This window comes from Melospiza melodia, chromosome 6 (genome assembly GCF_035770615.1).
Source record: "Melospiza melodia melodia isolate bMelMel2 chromosome 6, bMelMel2.pri, whole genome shotgun sequence".
Lineage (NCBI taxonomy): Eukaryota > Metazoa > Chordata > Aves > Passeriformes > Passerellidae > Melospiza > Melospiza melodia.
The window spans coordinates 52,640,067-52,655,441 of record NC_086199.1 but is presented as its reverse complement, the minus strand read 5'-3'; the positions used below and the strand labels follow the sequence as shown (position 1 = coordinate 52,655,441).

Sequence of the window (15,375 nt, the reverse complement as noted above, 5' to 3'; positions counted from 1 at the left end):
CAATCTATTTCTGCTCCTAACTGCTTGGGCAAGAGTAGAGGAAAACTGTGTTTTATCATTCTGCATCACTTCTGTTTCTTTCAGGGGATCAGATCCTACTTGGAGGGCATAAGATAGGAGCATCTGACTGGGCTAGATTTCCTCTGTACACTAAGGGAATGCAGCACTTTGTTAGCATTTTGCACTAATTCTAATTCATTGGGTAGTATTGAATTGCTACGTAGGAAAAAGAATTCCTTGAGAAGCACTTAGTTCACACCACTAAGTAGTGTGTGCAAAATTGGTGGTATCTTCTCATACCTGTAGAAATCTGAATGGATATAGGATTTTTAAAAAGTACAGGACGAAATTTGTGAAGGAGTTTGACCAAGTTGCTCTTAGACCCTTCTTCAAATTTGGCATTCTGGTCTTATTTAAAACCAGTTTCCAAATTTAGGTTTTTCATGTCCCTCTGGATTTGCCTATAACTAAGCAAGCCTAATTTGTTTAATTAGTACCATACTTACAAGTCTTTGTTAGCTTTGTAGCTCCTGGCTGTGCCTCAGGACAGGGCTGGCCCTTCTGGCTGTCCGATGTCCCCAGGACAGGACTGGCTGTCCGATGTCCCCAGGACAGGGCTGGCCCTCCTGGCTGTGCCGATGTCCCCAGGACAGGACTGGCTGTGCCGATGTCCCCAGGACAGGGCTGGCCCCTGCTGCAGGGCACTGCTGCCCCACATCGTCAATTTCTTCCGCCGAACCCTGACAGCGCCTTCGAGGCAGGAAGAAGTTCATTTCTACTGATAAGAGGGCAATAAATTCTTTTTCTCTGAAAGATTCAGGTGTCCTGTGGCTGCTATCTCGCTGCGAGTCCTTTCTTTTAAAAAATCGCCGTACATAGCATAGTTTCCATTTCAACATTTTTTGTAACCTAAAACTATATTTAACACACTACTTAAGAGAATTAATACAGCGTTGCTTTCTAACACAACACATATAATATTCATTTTAATATTTGCCAAAAGCCAATCATAAAATCCATGCATTTTTCACGCGGAGGGACGGGCCGTGGCTGAGGGACAGAGCTGTGGCTGAAGGACAGAGCCGTGGCTGAGGGACGGGCCGTGGCTGAGGGACAGAGCCGTGGCTGAGGGACAGAGCTGTGGCTGAGGGACGGGCCGTGGCTGAGGGCCGGTCCCGCTGCCCCTCTCTCCCGCAAGGTGGCGCCGGCCCGGGCCCTCAGCGCGGCCGCGGCCGGAGGCTGCGCCAGGGGGCGCTCAGCGCGGCCCGGTCCGTCCCCGCGGCCGGAAGCGGCGCGCACGGGGCGGCGGCGGCGGGACATGGATGCCATGGAGCCTGAGGAGGAGGAAATGCCCGAACTGTCCGACGGCGAGGGCGCCTGGGACGACGAGCAGGAGGAGGAAGAGGAGGAGGAAGGCGCTGCCGTGGCCCAGCAGACCCGCTGCCTCTTCTGTGCCAGGTGGGGGGGACGGGGAGCGCGGAGCGCGGAGCCCCGTGCGGAGCGCGCTGTTCTGGGTGCGCTGGGTGCGCTGGGTGCGCTGCGAGCGGCCGGCGCGGCCCGCGGGAGCGGGATCGGGATCGGGAATCGCTGCTTTGGGGCTCGCTCTGTAGCTGTGTGCTGATCGCGTACACGGCTCTGTGCTGATCGCGTACACGGCTCTGCGGAGCCAAGCGTGCGATTGAGGATTCGCATTGAAGGAGGGAGTAGCGTGGTAATCCCCTCCCCTCGTGCTGAAGCAGCGTGGAGGCTCTTCTCCTGTTCTTTTTAATCTCTTCCCCATCGCCAGTATCGAGATGAGAGATTTTATTTCGCTCAAACTGCCCCACCCAGCTTCTATTGGTGTGGGTTTTAGATCTCGGGTTTAACGCAGGCTTTGCTCTCAGACAGTGTTTGGAAATTAACAGGATCTGTGGTTTTGTCAAACAGAATTGTTGTGTTCGTTGGCTTTTGTTTCAGAATGTTTGACAAACAAGGTAAAAGCTTTGTCAGGCATGTGAGCCTGTGCCTTTCTCAAAGGCAGGAAATGTGTTCTGCATTACCCAGTAAGTCAGAACAGAGCATATAGCACTCATAAGTTAGAACTTAATGTGTCAGTGTTGCACTTTTAATAGTTTGTTATTTACAGGTTGTTTAGTTCTGCTGAAGCTGTGTTCTCCCACTGCAAAACAGAGCATCACTTTGATGTTAGTGATGTGATCCAGAAACATGGTAAGTTTTTTTTCATGATTTGTCATTTCCTTTTGTGTATGAGTATAGGGGCCTGAGTAAATGTATGTATTGCAGTAAGAGATCTCTGTATTGTAGAAGTGACCCTGCCCTGATTCTAGTTATTGTAAATGGCCTGCAGCTGTGATGGCCTTAATTGGGGGGCAGCTGTGGCTAATGAAGAGAACTGGGATAAAAGGGGGTGGGGTGGGCAGGGAGAGCCTTGGAGGAGTCCTGATGGAGAAAAAGGAGCAACACTGCTGCTGTGGAGAGCTCTGTGTGTGTGAGGAAACCACTCAGGAGGTACGGGACTCTAGAAATATGGTAACGACAATGTGAATGCAACATATGAGTATCTCATTTAAAATAAATTGCAAATATTAATTTGTTTAGAACTGATCTCCTGGTTTACAGTTGAAGCTTCCAAGATTGAATAAGATGAGCTATTGTAGAAAAAGACTTATACATTTTCTTAATGCTGGCTGCTTCCTGCATGCCTTTTCTACCAGTAAAGCTCTCAGCCAGTGACAAAAGTGAGATTGATCTTTGCTGGCTTGTGCTGATTCCTCACTGCCTACTTGATTGACCTGAACCAGACACTGCATGATTGATCTGATCTGCTGGCAGCTCTTGCCTGACCAGTGATGCTGTTGGGCTCAGCATTTAGCAGAGCCCCGTGGCTTGTGTCCTTCAGGTGATCACAGGGAGGCTTTCCCTCCCGTGTCTGTTAAATTCTTTTTAGTCAAGTTTAAGGGTGTCTGTCACTTGAAGCAGTCATTATATATCCTAAGATCTAGTCTGGTCTGTTTTCTGTCTAAAATCCAAGACAAAGTATTTTGGGTTTATCTTTGCTGTTCCTGGGGAAAGAACACAGTTAAACTCCTATTGCTTTTGCCAAGGTGGCAATTTAAAATCAGTATTGGTAGGTATTCTTAGTGAGTAGCATCAGTTTCCATTCTTTTAAGCAGAAAGCTAAGAATATGAACAGGGGAGCACAGCAGCCTAGAATGCCATCAAGGTAGCTGGAAGGAGATAAGAGTGGCTGTCCTGATGTACTTACTTGCCAATGAATGAAATCCCTGTCCACAGTTCCCATTTGGATGTGTTCCATTCTTAATTTGTGGCAAATGTATTTGCCCCGAGGGTGAGGATTTCCTGGGTTAGTATAGTAGGAGTCCTAGTAAAATATCTGTATTGTATTTGAATATCTGTATTATATTTGAATATCTGTATTGTATATGAACATCTGTATATAGGCCTTGCCCTGATAAGCCCTGGTTGTTTTTGATGGGCTGCAGCTGCGATGTCCTTAATTGGGCTGCAGCTGTAGCCAGTGAAGATAACTGTGATAAACGGGGCTGGGCTTGGCCAGGCAGGGAGAACCTGGAAGGAGCTGTGACTAGGAAGCAGTAACAAGCAGAAGATGTCAGAGCTATGAAGAACTGCCCCCAAGAAGTATTGCCAAGAAGGTACGAGACTTTAGAAATATGAAATACAACAAGATAACAACAGGTTAGTCCTAAAGAGAAGAACACAGATGGCAAACTTAAGATAGGAAGAGTGCACTGCATAGTGGTGTACACCCAAGAGGAAGTTTGAAACAGTTTCCAGTTGAACAGGTAATTAGTAGTCACATAACTGTAAAACATGTGGTCTCTTCTGTGATACAAATGCTCTCCCTTTTTTTTTTTTTTTTTTCCACTCAGGACTCGATTTTTATGGCTACATTAAACTAATAAACTTTGCCAGATTAAAGGTAGGTGTGCCACCTGTTACTTCTGTGTTCTGACTCTGGAGAATAGTGATGTGCTTTCAGTTTGCCCATTTCTAATAGTAGTGTGAGATTTTCTATTGAAGTTTTAGAAAAAGAAATCATGGGAATTAAAGTAGCTGTTGATCTGTTTATCTAGATATGAGGCTGTTTTAATTGTAAACATATTTAATTAATGTGAAATCTTATTTTCAGAAGTGGTTGTTGAGATTTGCATAAAGCCTCCATACTGTGTAGTATCATCTTGTTTTATTCAGGTTCTTTGGGCCTTTGATTCTGCTGTCTCACTTCAGAAATGGGTTCACTTCTCAAGAACTGAAGTTTCTCAGTCCTTGCATGTGTGTTGATGTAAAAACTTTTCCTGAGGGTGTGAGCTGGCCAGACCCCTACTTAGTAAGGGCAATAGCTGAGCCCTCAAGTTACAGAACTTAAAACTCTCTAAAATTATACCTGAGTCTGGAAAGCTGATGGGAACCTACAGTTTTAAGATAGGCCTTCATATATTTTGTGTGTCTTGTGACTTTGTTCCTTCATTATTCCTTTAAAGTTTAGGTTAAAACTCAATACCATCTTATCTTACTAAGTAGTTTTTACTTCAGTCTACATATCTTAAATCCTTGAGTAGTTATTTAGTGCATAACTGTGTAGAGTAAACACAGGCAAAAACTGAAGTCCAAAACTGACTTCACTTTTCTTAACCAAGTATTAACTGGATGCAAACAGGAGAGACAGAACAGAAGTTTCTGACTTCTGTTCCTACAGCACTGTTCATGTAAGAACCTGACAGGATTAGTAGCTTGGATTTTTTGATTAGCCACATACCTGAGTGGACTTGGTTCCTAAGAGCAGTGCAATCCTGCAGGTATCCTTCAGCATCTGTCAATGTGCTGTGCATTACTGCTGGCACAGAATTCCTTGGTATCCTTCAGCATCTGTCAATGTGCTGTGCATTACTGCTGGCACAGAATTCCTTGGTATCCTTCAGCATCTGTCAATGTGCTGTGCATTACTGCTGGCACAGGATTCCTTGGTATCCTTCAGCATCTGTCAATGTGCTGTGCATTACTGCTGGCACAGGATTCCTTTGCCAGCCTTTGCTGCAAAGGTCCTTCAGTAATACCCTGCATATTTCACTGTGTGAAAGAACATGTCTTTGCCTTGTTTCCTTGAATGAAACTGGAGGGCTGGTGTTTTCAAAGAAACTTAGTGTACATGTTCTTCTCCTGTCTAGAAACCAACTGCAGCATATTTGAGTTCTCTCAGCAGCCCACTGCCTTGGGAAGGAGAGGAATATTTGAAACCAGAACTTGAAGATGATCTCCTCCTTCAGTTTGGTAAATAACTGCTTCAGTATGACTCCTGCTTTGTGGGGTAAATGTGGTATTGTCAGAGTTGGTGAGGATTGTCACTGTTACTCGATTTATGTGTCTGAGAAAGTCCTTGTACTAATTATATCTAATTTAATTAATGTCTAAACCAAATGTCTCTTCTAGAAATAATCAAACAGTGGTATTTAAGGAAGCCTGAATTCTGGATTTATTTGCCTTAACTTAGACCCTGCTTCTATATTTGCTTCTTCTTCCTAGGCAGAAGAATTGCTTTTTGTGTTTTGTAGTTAGCCCTGTCAAATTCAGTTGTGCCTTTTGTAAAACAACCAGCTTGTACCAAGACAGAACTAGCATGAAGTGTTTATGATCTGCTGCAAACAGATCATAAACATGATTGGTAGGTATTCTCTTTCCTCCCTGTTTTATCAGACATAGAAGATCTTTGTGAGCCTGTGAAAGTTTTGCCTTCTAATGGCTTAAGTGACACCATGGTGCTCCTGGAACAGTTAAAGCATGCAGAACAGAGAGCCAGAGCTGCTGAAGCAGCCTTGGCTAGGGCACAGGATGATCTTCAGAAGATGAAGTAAGTGTCTGAACTGAAGTTTGGGGCTGTTTTTATTTGATGCGTTTTAGATGAGATGTTCATGTTCGAAGACAAACAGAAATTGAAGGAAGTAGCAGAATGTAACATGAAACTGACCTTGGGATGGGGCTGTAGGTTTGACTTGTCTGTTGCAGATGGTTAGTACATTTCCTGTAGATGGTTAGTAAAAACTGCACAGAAACCTGCACAGATTGAAAGGACAAAGTATGCTTGGGAGATCTAAGCAAGCACATCACTCAGGTTTTTTCCTTCAGACTACTCTTTGTTTTTTGAGATACCTTTCTGTTAATTCTTTAGGTAGGCATTTGAACGCTGAGGATGCACACACTGGAGAGGAGAGAGAGCAAATTAAATACAGGACTCCAGAGATGTTCAGAGTTGGCTTCAAACAGTAGTTGTCAGTAGAGTTCATTTGCAGTTTGGAGAAGCTCTCAGTGGACTTAATAAATCAGCTTTTTTCAGCTACTTTTGTTTTTGGTATCAGATGAGGGTAGTAAGAGTATGCAGTCAGGACATCCCTGTAGCTCTTCTAAATCTTGAGGTCTGCATGTGGATTGATGATGCTCATGGGTAACACAGAAATATAAACTTCATTTAAATCCCCTACAAGCATGAGATCACACTGACTGGGCACTGAGGAACTGAAATTATATTTAAGAGACTTGAAAAAATAATTCATGTTCTTTTGTGTGAGAAGTTAATCAGAAAACCCTTGTGTTGTAAAGTTTGAGTGTGTGTTGTACATTTTGACAGTACACATTTGGAGCTACAAGTAACTAAATACACCAAAATATTAAATGTATTCAAATCCCCTAGCTGTGAACAATTATTTATGTTAAAAAGGATCCATTTTGTCTTCAGATGAGTTTGAATTTTGCACACAGTGCTTTTCTGGTGTCTCTGTATACATTATGCTTTAATTGATCATAAACAGCAAGAATTGAAGAAATTTATCATTGTGCTTCAAAAACTTGGGGGTATTTTCTGTGTGTCTTTTTGCTTTTTAATGTTCCATTCATATTCATTTTAAACAAAAAAACCCCTCACAGGTTATCAGTAGCAATTTCTTTTGAGCTCTCTAAACTTCAGTGAGGCTTACAGATTTTTTATTTTAAGTAAGTATATCAAGTTATCTGCTCTTGTAAGAGGGAGCCTTTAGTTTTTCTTTCTCAATGCAACCTCTTCAATTCAGCAGGGGTCAGCTGGCAGCAAAAATAGCCAGATGTAGATCTGATGAAGCAGCACAGTTTTAAATTATGGACAGATGAGTCAGTTGCATTGTAGCAGTCTAAATGCTGTAATTCAGTGGTTTGTGCTGGAGGTTATTGCACAGAATATCACCTGCTCCCTTTCAGGTAAACCTCTGGGAAATAACGACAGTAACATTTTTATAAATCAGATCACCTCTAGTGTTAGATGTAACTTGGAGACTTCACAGCACAGATTGTCTATGCTGAGTTTTTAATCTGTCACCTATTTAGAGGTGATGGCTTTTGTTTTTACTTATCCTTTTTCTTGATTAAGAAGCCAGCAGGACAGCTCTGTCTTTGGAATTTCTTTGGTGCTTGTGTTGCATGCATATATTAGGGCAACTATTGGCTTAAATAATTTTGAATTAAATCATGTAAATCTCACACAGTGCTAATTATATGTAATTGTATGTCACAGAATCTATTTTATGGAAGTTTAAAATTGTATCATGTAGATATTTGTATGAAAGTAAAGAAAATGCAAAGTACTGTGGTAAAGAGCAATATTAAAAAAAGATCCAGACCATTTCTGTGTAAAAAAATATAGGAAGTTTCTGAAACTGACAAAATTTCACTACAAAATCCCTTACCATATTCTTTTCCCCATCCAAACTAGCTGAGCAGGGAAGTATTTGAAATATCAGGAGTGAAATAGTATTTTTGCTGTTGTTCTTCTATAAGGAAGATATTGGTAATGAGATTGTTCCCTACAGTTTCTATATGTGAAGGTCCCATTTAAGGGAGTGTGATTGCTGTTAAAGGTGAGTGTCAGAGGCTTTGGAGTGGTCTAGGATGCAGCTTTTGTTGCTGTTGGACTCTAGTCCTTGGAGGAATATTGTCTGGCTGAAGTGTGTTTGCTTTTTCACTTCTTTGTGGGTGTAGTATGATCTGCTTGTTAATGTCTAATAGTGTTTTCATTATAAACCCCTTGATTTGTGTATTTTGTCATCCAGCCTGCTTTTAGGACTGAGAACATGGAGGGGACCCTAAAGCTCATCCAGTTCCAAGCAGGAACACCTCCCAGGTTGCACAGAGCCCCATCCAGCCTGGCCTTGGACACTTCCAGGGACCCAGGGGCATCCCCAGCTTCTCTGGGCATTCTGTGCTGGGGCCTCACTGCCCTCACAGTAAAAAATTTCATCCTAATATCCAGTCTAAACATACAGTCTTTGAGTTTAAAAGCCATTTGTCCTTGTCCAAAGTCCCTGTCCATATTTCTTGTAGCCCTTTTAGGAGCTAAGAGATGCAGTGGGTTCACCCTGGAGGCTTCTTTTCCCCAAGCTGAGCAATCCCAACTCTCTCAGCCTTTCTTTACGTGTTGAAGGAATGCAAGAGCAGGGAGGAGGGAAAATAAGCAGCATAAAATTCAAGTAATAAATTGAATTTTAAACTCTTTTTTTCTTTTCACCCAAATGCCTCAGTTTTAAAATGCTTCCTTCTCCCTTCCAATGGTTACCCAGTGTCGTGGGCTGCAGTTTTGTGCTCTTTGTGTTGAGTCCATATCTGCGTTGCACAGCCTGAAGCATCTTGGCGCTGCAGTGCTGGCTTCCATACCAGCAAGTTCAAAACAGATACTTCTGCCTTAGAAACAGAAACTGCCCCCCAGTATTTCACTGCTGAGAGCTGCTTGCTGCCAGCAGGAGCTGGGCTCGCCGGGGTGCTGCAGCAGCCGTGAGGAGCCTGCAGAGGGAGGATGTGCACACCTAAAGCTGCGGCTGCCGGTGCTGCCCAGCCCCAGGGCCGCCTGCGTCCATTCCTGCCCTCTCCTGGGCCCTTTCCCCCTGCCCAGCCTCCTTCCCGTGGTGCCATAAACACGTCTCAAGGGTGTATTTCACACTGATTACAGGCAGTTTGCTCAGGACTTTGTGATGAGCACGGATGTCAGGAGCAGCCCGCCGTGCAGCGCCATTGCAGACCTGCGGGAGGACGAGGATGGCGTTTACTTCAGCTCCTATGGGCACCATGGCATACACGAGGAGATGCTAAAGGTCAGGAAGCCATCGCCACTGCCCCCTCCTGGGACTGAAGAGGAGAGGTGGAATCAAGTGGGCTGTGTGCCCATAAATATACTGCAAAGCAGCTGCATTTTTAACCCTTTCTGTCCAGGAGAGGTTTTTTGGTGGTACTTGGACTAAGAGATCATTTTTCAGTTTTATTTCCTTTGTGTAAGCTCTGTTTACAGGAGGCATTAGGAACAGAAAATCATTTACAGTTGTGTTGATAGTACAGTACCTGTGCCACAGCCCTACCTTGCCAAAAGCAGCTTTTTCCTGTTGTTTAAAACACGAAGGGTAAAACGTAGTCCAGACAGTGAATATTTTTCTACAGTTTTACATTTTCCTTATAACTGAAATTTGTTAGGCAAGACCATTTCTCACATATTGTGGTTGTCTCTTGCACTTTGTAAACAGAAAATGTTAATTGTGCATGGTTAGGTGTATTGATAGTATGACAACAAACTGTCGTGTTCATGAACATGCTGGAGCAGTTCCTTTCATATGCTAAAGATTAAAACAAGTTTATGCTCAAAACTTCTCTAAGACAAACCTATGTATGCCCTTTGAACTTGAAAATAAGAAAAAACAAGCACAAAGCCCAACAGCTTCAAATTAACTTGTAAATTAAAATGTCCTAATGCTTCCTTTCAGAGAAGATGTCATAGCTGTGAGAGTTATAAGCAGTTTTATCATTTTAAGCGTAAATAAATAAAAATTCCTGTCTAAAGTGGAGGCAGAATACAGAGCTGTGCAGTGAATTTGTGCCTGCAGCTGGCATATAAAGCTTTCAGCTTTGTAAATCATTCAGTGGCCCCAATGCAGAAATACATGTATGTGTTAAGAGTAGTGTGACTGTGAGGTTATTATTAAGGGGAGGAGATTTTACAAAAGCACAGGGATGGCTGCAGAACTAGAAAAATGTTTTCTGAAATGTATGGTGTGTGGAAATACAACTGAAATGTAACTTGAAGATAAAAAGATAGGTGTTTGGTTTTGCAGCTGTGTAAAGCTGTCATTTGAGATAATGTAGGTATAGGATGAGGAAGCCTTTCAGTTGGCACATAAAGTTTACAGTAAATCTGCATCTCTGCACAAGGAGATTGGTACAAAATTGTATTTTACTGATTTAAGGGTATGTTTGTCAGAATGCTTTTAAGGAGACTTTTGACTTTCCAAAACATAGGGAAAGGATTACTTCTATTGTGTGCACATTGAGATTTTTTTCTTTATGCAAGGCATTCACTGTGGTTGTTTTTCCTGATTACCTTATTTACATAAATACAGTGGCTTACTACATGAACATTTTTAAGATAGCAGTCTTGCTGTCTGAATGTAAGCCCATTTCTGAAACCTTTTTTGTCCTTATGCCTGGTAGTGGTAAGACAGAATTTCAATTTGGGGTATTTTTGTGCAAATACTTGAGAGGTGGAGCAAGAACATTGTTACTTCACACTTGCCGAGTCACTCGTGTTTCCCTTACTCTGCCTTTGTGTTTGAGAATTTCTTGGCTGTCATCTTAATTTTTTTCACCATTTTACTTAAACCAGGAAAGCATTACATGGAAAAGTTGAGTGGAGAAGGGGATTGGTGAATAGAATCCCAAAGTGCTTGGCTGTGGCTCCAGCTGCTTTGGGTTGGGGCAGTACTGAAGCCATGTGAGGGGCAGGCTGCAAGGCTGAAAGCTTTCCAGCTGGCTGCTTTCTCTACTGAGTATTTATTTTTACACTTTTTTGGTCCTCCCAGCAAATCCTAATGTATACTGCAGTAGAGGTGAAGTACTAAAAATAGTTGCTCTGAACATCATAGCAAAGCAATATGGTTTTAAAGAGTCATGGTTCTGTTATTAATGCAGGATTTTTATTAATATAATTATGCAGGATTTTAAAGCAGAATTTTCTAAAATAAACCCCAGCTGCTTCTTTGGGTTTTGTGAGTGATTGTACTCTTACACATAGAACTGGATTTTAGGATTTCCAAACCTCAAGATAATTTTTTGTCTCCAAAATTTTTATTATCAAAAAATGTTCCTGTCACTGTTTATCTTCTTCCTTTATTAAAATAGACTTTGTTCTTTCTCAGTGTAGAAAATTTCTGTTTCTCTGTTATTTCTAGAAATTCTTAACTTGCTGTAGTAGAAAAATCCTCTAGATTTAATGAAAGTACTAGGATTTTATACTTCAGCATTTTTTGCACTAGACAAAAAATTGCTGATTTTTTTTTATTTGTCTGTAACACTTGAACTGTGACAGCAACTCCAAAACCTATACTTGGCTGTCAATTTGTGTACCTGCTGATGCATGTTAAGAGAATCAATGTTTTAACAGATTATCTTGCTGGTAATCTGAGCTATGCTGCAGGCTTTTTTATACTAAGATAGTATATTTGTTTTGTTCTAGGCTTGAAAATGTTGCAGCTTCTCTGGCCCTGTTGTATTTCAGTCAAACTTACTTACTGTGTTGGACTTTCAGCAAATGGGCTTTAACTACCAGCTTGTCATCAGGATTGCAGATCTGCAGCTTGTTCAGAAATAAAACCAAGTTAATTTGATGCATAACTTTTTTTTTTGTACAGAAATCTCCATGTCACAGGGGTGTTAGAGAGCCAAATGATACAAAACATTTTATGAGCATGTGATTCAAATTTTCACAATTTCCTATTTAAGCTGGTTTCTGTTTAAGTTGCTGTAATATTGTCACTCTATTACTGCTGTTCCTTGTTAGTGATGAACAGGTATTAAGATCTTTGAAACATTCAAAAGAGAAGGCAGAATCAGGAAACCATAAAATAGTTCCTTATTTTTCCTCCAGCTGAGCCAAGTGGCTTCATTTGCTGCAGTAAATTCTGCAATATTATCATACAGAAGTGTCATGATTGCAGTGCCGTGTTAAGTACAGTATGTGCAAAGCATCTGTAGGCCAGGTTGAAAAGCCAGGTGTTCAGCATTTTTGAATTTTATGCTGTACCTAAGCAGAAAAAGTGAACCCTCTTTGTTCTTTGGCTGCCAGGATAAAGTCCGTACGGAGAGCTACCGTGACTTCATCTATCAGAACCCACACATCTTCAAGGACAAGGTGGGTAAACTGCTCAGCAATCCAGTCATTCCTGTGGTTTGTTTTGTCTCAAATGGCAGAAAAGCCGCAGGTTGGCTGCTCTGCAGCTCTGGGAATGGAGGTTCCAGTGGCAGGATTTGATCTGATGCGCTCTGGCCGTATCAGTGGTGGGGAGCTGCTGAGGGTGCAGCGTGCTGATAAGAGCAGTGCTGATCTCTATTGTCATTGTGCTGTGTGCCATGGCAGGGAGCTCATTCATTATCCTGGCAGGGTGAAGTTGAGCCTCTCTTGTCGAGGATATTATGTGCAATCTCTCTGAGGGCTCTTTACCAGGATTAAGTGAATTTCTATGTATGCCTGATACAGTAAAAATGTCCTGGAAGCCCTGTGTAATTAAGGCTGGGAAAGAATTGGTGTGGAACTGATTTTTTTGAATTAGTGCTATTTCCTGTCTCCAGACTGGGTGGTTATTGTTAAAGGGCTTGCAACTGTGAGCTGGTACTTCCTCTGCAGTGAGGAGGGATTTCAGTGGTGGATCTTACAGTGGTTATGACCCCTGTACAGTAATAATCCTCTTGCCTTTTGTATTTCTGCTGGCTCTTTCTAATGAGTGTGTTGTGTTTGGAGCTTATAGAACCATAGGATGGTTTGGGTTGGAAGGGGCCTGCAGGATCATGCAGTTCTAATCCTTCTGCCCTACGTAGGGACACCTTCCACTAGACCAGGTTGCTCAGAGCCCCATCCAACCTGGCCTTGAATGTTTTGTGGTTTTTTTTCAGGGATGGGGCATTCACACTTTTTCTAGGAAACCTGTGCTGGGACCCCACCACCCTCACTGAGAAGAATTTTTTCCTAGTATCCTATGTAAGCCTACTCTCTCCCATTTAAATCCATTCCCCTTTGTTCTGTCACTCTAGGCCCTTGTGGAGAGTCTCTCTTCATCTTTCTTTTAGGCTCTTTTCAGGTACTGGAAGGCAACTGTTAGGTCGCCCCAAAGCCTTCTCTTTTCCAGGCTGAGCGATCCCAATCCTCTGAGCCTTCTTTTGCAGGGGAGGTGAGAGAGCAGTTCTGTCCTGACAGAAAGCATTTCAGTGTTTGACAGTGCCTATGCCTTCTATTCCTTCTATGGCTTAGTTTTCAATTGGCAACTATAGCAAAAAAAGAAAGTAAATATTTTTCTTCCCTTTTTTGCCTCAATTCATGTCACAAGCCTGTTTCTACTAAACATTTCTGAACTCTTTGATTATAGTGAGAGAACAAGCAAAAGTGTCATAGAATTATGCCACCCGGTAACTGTGTGGGTGGGCAGCTCATCCAACAAAGCAGAAAGATCAATAAAGGAAAGAATTTCCCCAGAGAAATGTAGTTTCACATTTTAGCCCCAAAATTGATAACTGCAGGTTTTTGCAGGTTAAGGCTGATCTGAAGTTACACAAAATGTGAGGCCTTGTGGAACAGTAGTTTTTCATGATTGATAGTGTGTCTCCTGTGCTGCATGGACACTCTGGGAACATTGAAAACAAACCATGGAGTAACTGTTAGAGTCAATGATGCTTCAGCCCCAGGAGGAGATCCCCATGCTCAGGAAACAGCTCAGGCACTGTGTGTGCTTACTCTGGTGTAAAAGCACTCAGCTGCTCTGGAGAAGGCTCACAAACTGATTTCTGAACATGCTTTTTGCAGCAGTTTATTGATCAAGGTTCCCTCAAATCATGGTGCATCCAAACCCATCATGGTGTGTTGAGGTTGAACTGAAAGACAGAATCTGGATTGCTTTGAGTTCTCAGTGTGCCCCACGTGTGTGACCTGCTTAACTTGTGTGTCTGGCCACATGATGCAGCTTTCTCTTGGGACATTGCTAGAGAATAAATGAAGTTTGATGCAGAAACCTGGCTTTGAAGTGACATCTGTTACACACTTCTGGTGAAGGAGCTGTGTAGGATACTTAGTTTAACTTAACATATTTGTATAATGCTCTCAGGCTGTACTAATGAATGAAAATTCCAAAGGCTATTTTCCCTTTAATTTTAATAACAATTCAAAAAAATTGAGAAAAAAGTCTGATACTGCATTTCCTAGAACTCTCTTATGCTAGTCCTCTCTGGAAAATACCTACTGATGCTTTTTGGTGTTTTCTGAGTGGACTATTATGAGGTAGTTCGGGAGGGGCTTGTTCAAAGAGCTGAATTTTCATACTCACTTTAGATGCAAGTCTGCATCCTAGCATTTAGGATACTAAAGAGGTGTGATTGCATGCTGATAGATGATAACAGAGTATCTAGGTTTGTTTATTATTTTATTCAGAATCAGCCAATTAGCTTGTTCTGTTTCAGCTTTCAAAATAAATTATTAAAACTGGAACAAATCCTGCTTGCTGCCTTTGTTTTCAACCTGTCAAATGTGTTTGAGATGAGAATGGGACAATTCAGATTACCTGGCAGGAGTAATGAAGGTGGCTGTACTCAGTAAAAGGAAGTGTGGTCCATTTTACAATGAGAGTATTTTTGAGTGGAAAAATAATTTAGTAAAGCACTGTTGCCATGCTTGAGTTTTCATTGTGACATCTGAAATGTTGAGGCAAGCATCAGTGCCATATTCAGGGAATAAAATAGGCTTTTAAACTACTGTCCCACTAAGGGTTCATTGATGAAATGAATTTAGTTGGCCACAGTCCCTGGCCTCCTGTTTCTCTGAGTTTAAGGTAGGCTATCACTGAAAGCAGGATATCAGTTTTGCTCAGGCTGCAGAGGAGCATGTGGAGCTGCAGCGTGTTGTGGTGAAATCACCTGTGCAGCTGCTCAGGTCTTTGCTGAGAGGCCATATGTGATCACTGCAGGAGCGTGTGGGCTGTAGACCCTTGTCCTCAGGCTAATTGATGATCACTCTGCTTGTCTTTCCCTTCTTACACATATTTCAGCCTGTGTTTTCCCTCCAGTGCCTCCTTTCCATCCCATCCCCTGCCTAAGGCTAGATGAGTTCCATCTGGGTTTTTAAGTGACCAGGGCAGCTGTCCAACATGGTGTCTGTTTTGATTTTTTCCACTTTGTGGTGATTGCTCTCTTTCATGCAACTGCGCATCAAGATGATTCTTTCACAGTGGTTTATTTTTGGCTGTGACTTCCACCTGTCGTGGCTCAGTGATTTTGTTAACTACCATAGGTGAAATGTTA

The 15,375-nt window shown here is 42.2% G+C and overlaps 1 protein-coding gene across 1 annotated transcript in view; it reads left to right on the top strand.

Annotated features, from left to right (window-relative positions):
- Positions 1 to 1,288: 1,288 nt before the first annotated feature.
- The window catches only part of PRMT3 (protein arginine methyltransferase 3), a 53,787-nt gene continuing 39,700 nt past the window's right edge, over positions 1,289 to 15,375 (top strand). Inside the window, exons 1-7 of the mRNA XM_063158170.1 lie at positions 1,289 to 1,458; positions 2,126 to 2,208; positions 3,912 to 3,961; positions 5,208 to 5,310; positions 5,734 to 5,887; positions 9,005 to 9,146; positions 12,161 to 12,226. Of these exons, the coding sequence (XP_063014240.1) occupies positions 1,319 to 1,458; positions 2,126 to 2,208; positions 3,912 to 3,961; positions 5,208 to 5,310; positions 5,734 to 5,887; positions 9,005 to 9,146; positions 12,161 to 12,226 (738 nt within the window). The 5' untranslated portion in view covers positions 1,289 to 1,318. The remainder of the gene's footprint in view (positions 1,459 to 2,125; positions 2,209 to 3,911; positions 3,962 to 5,207; positions 5,311 to 5,733; positions 5,888 to 9,004; positions 9,147 to 12,160; positions 12,227 to 15,375) is intronic.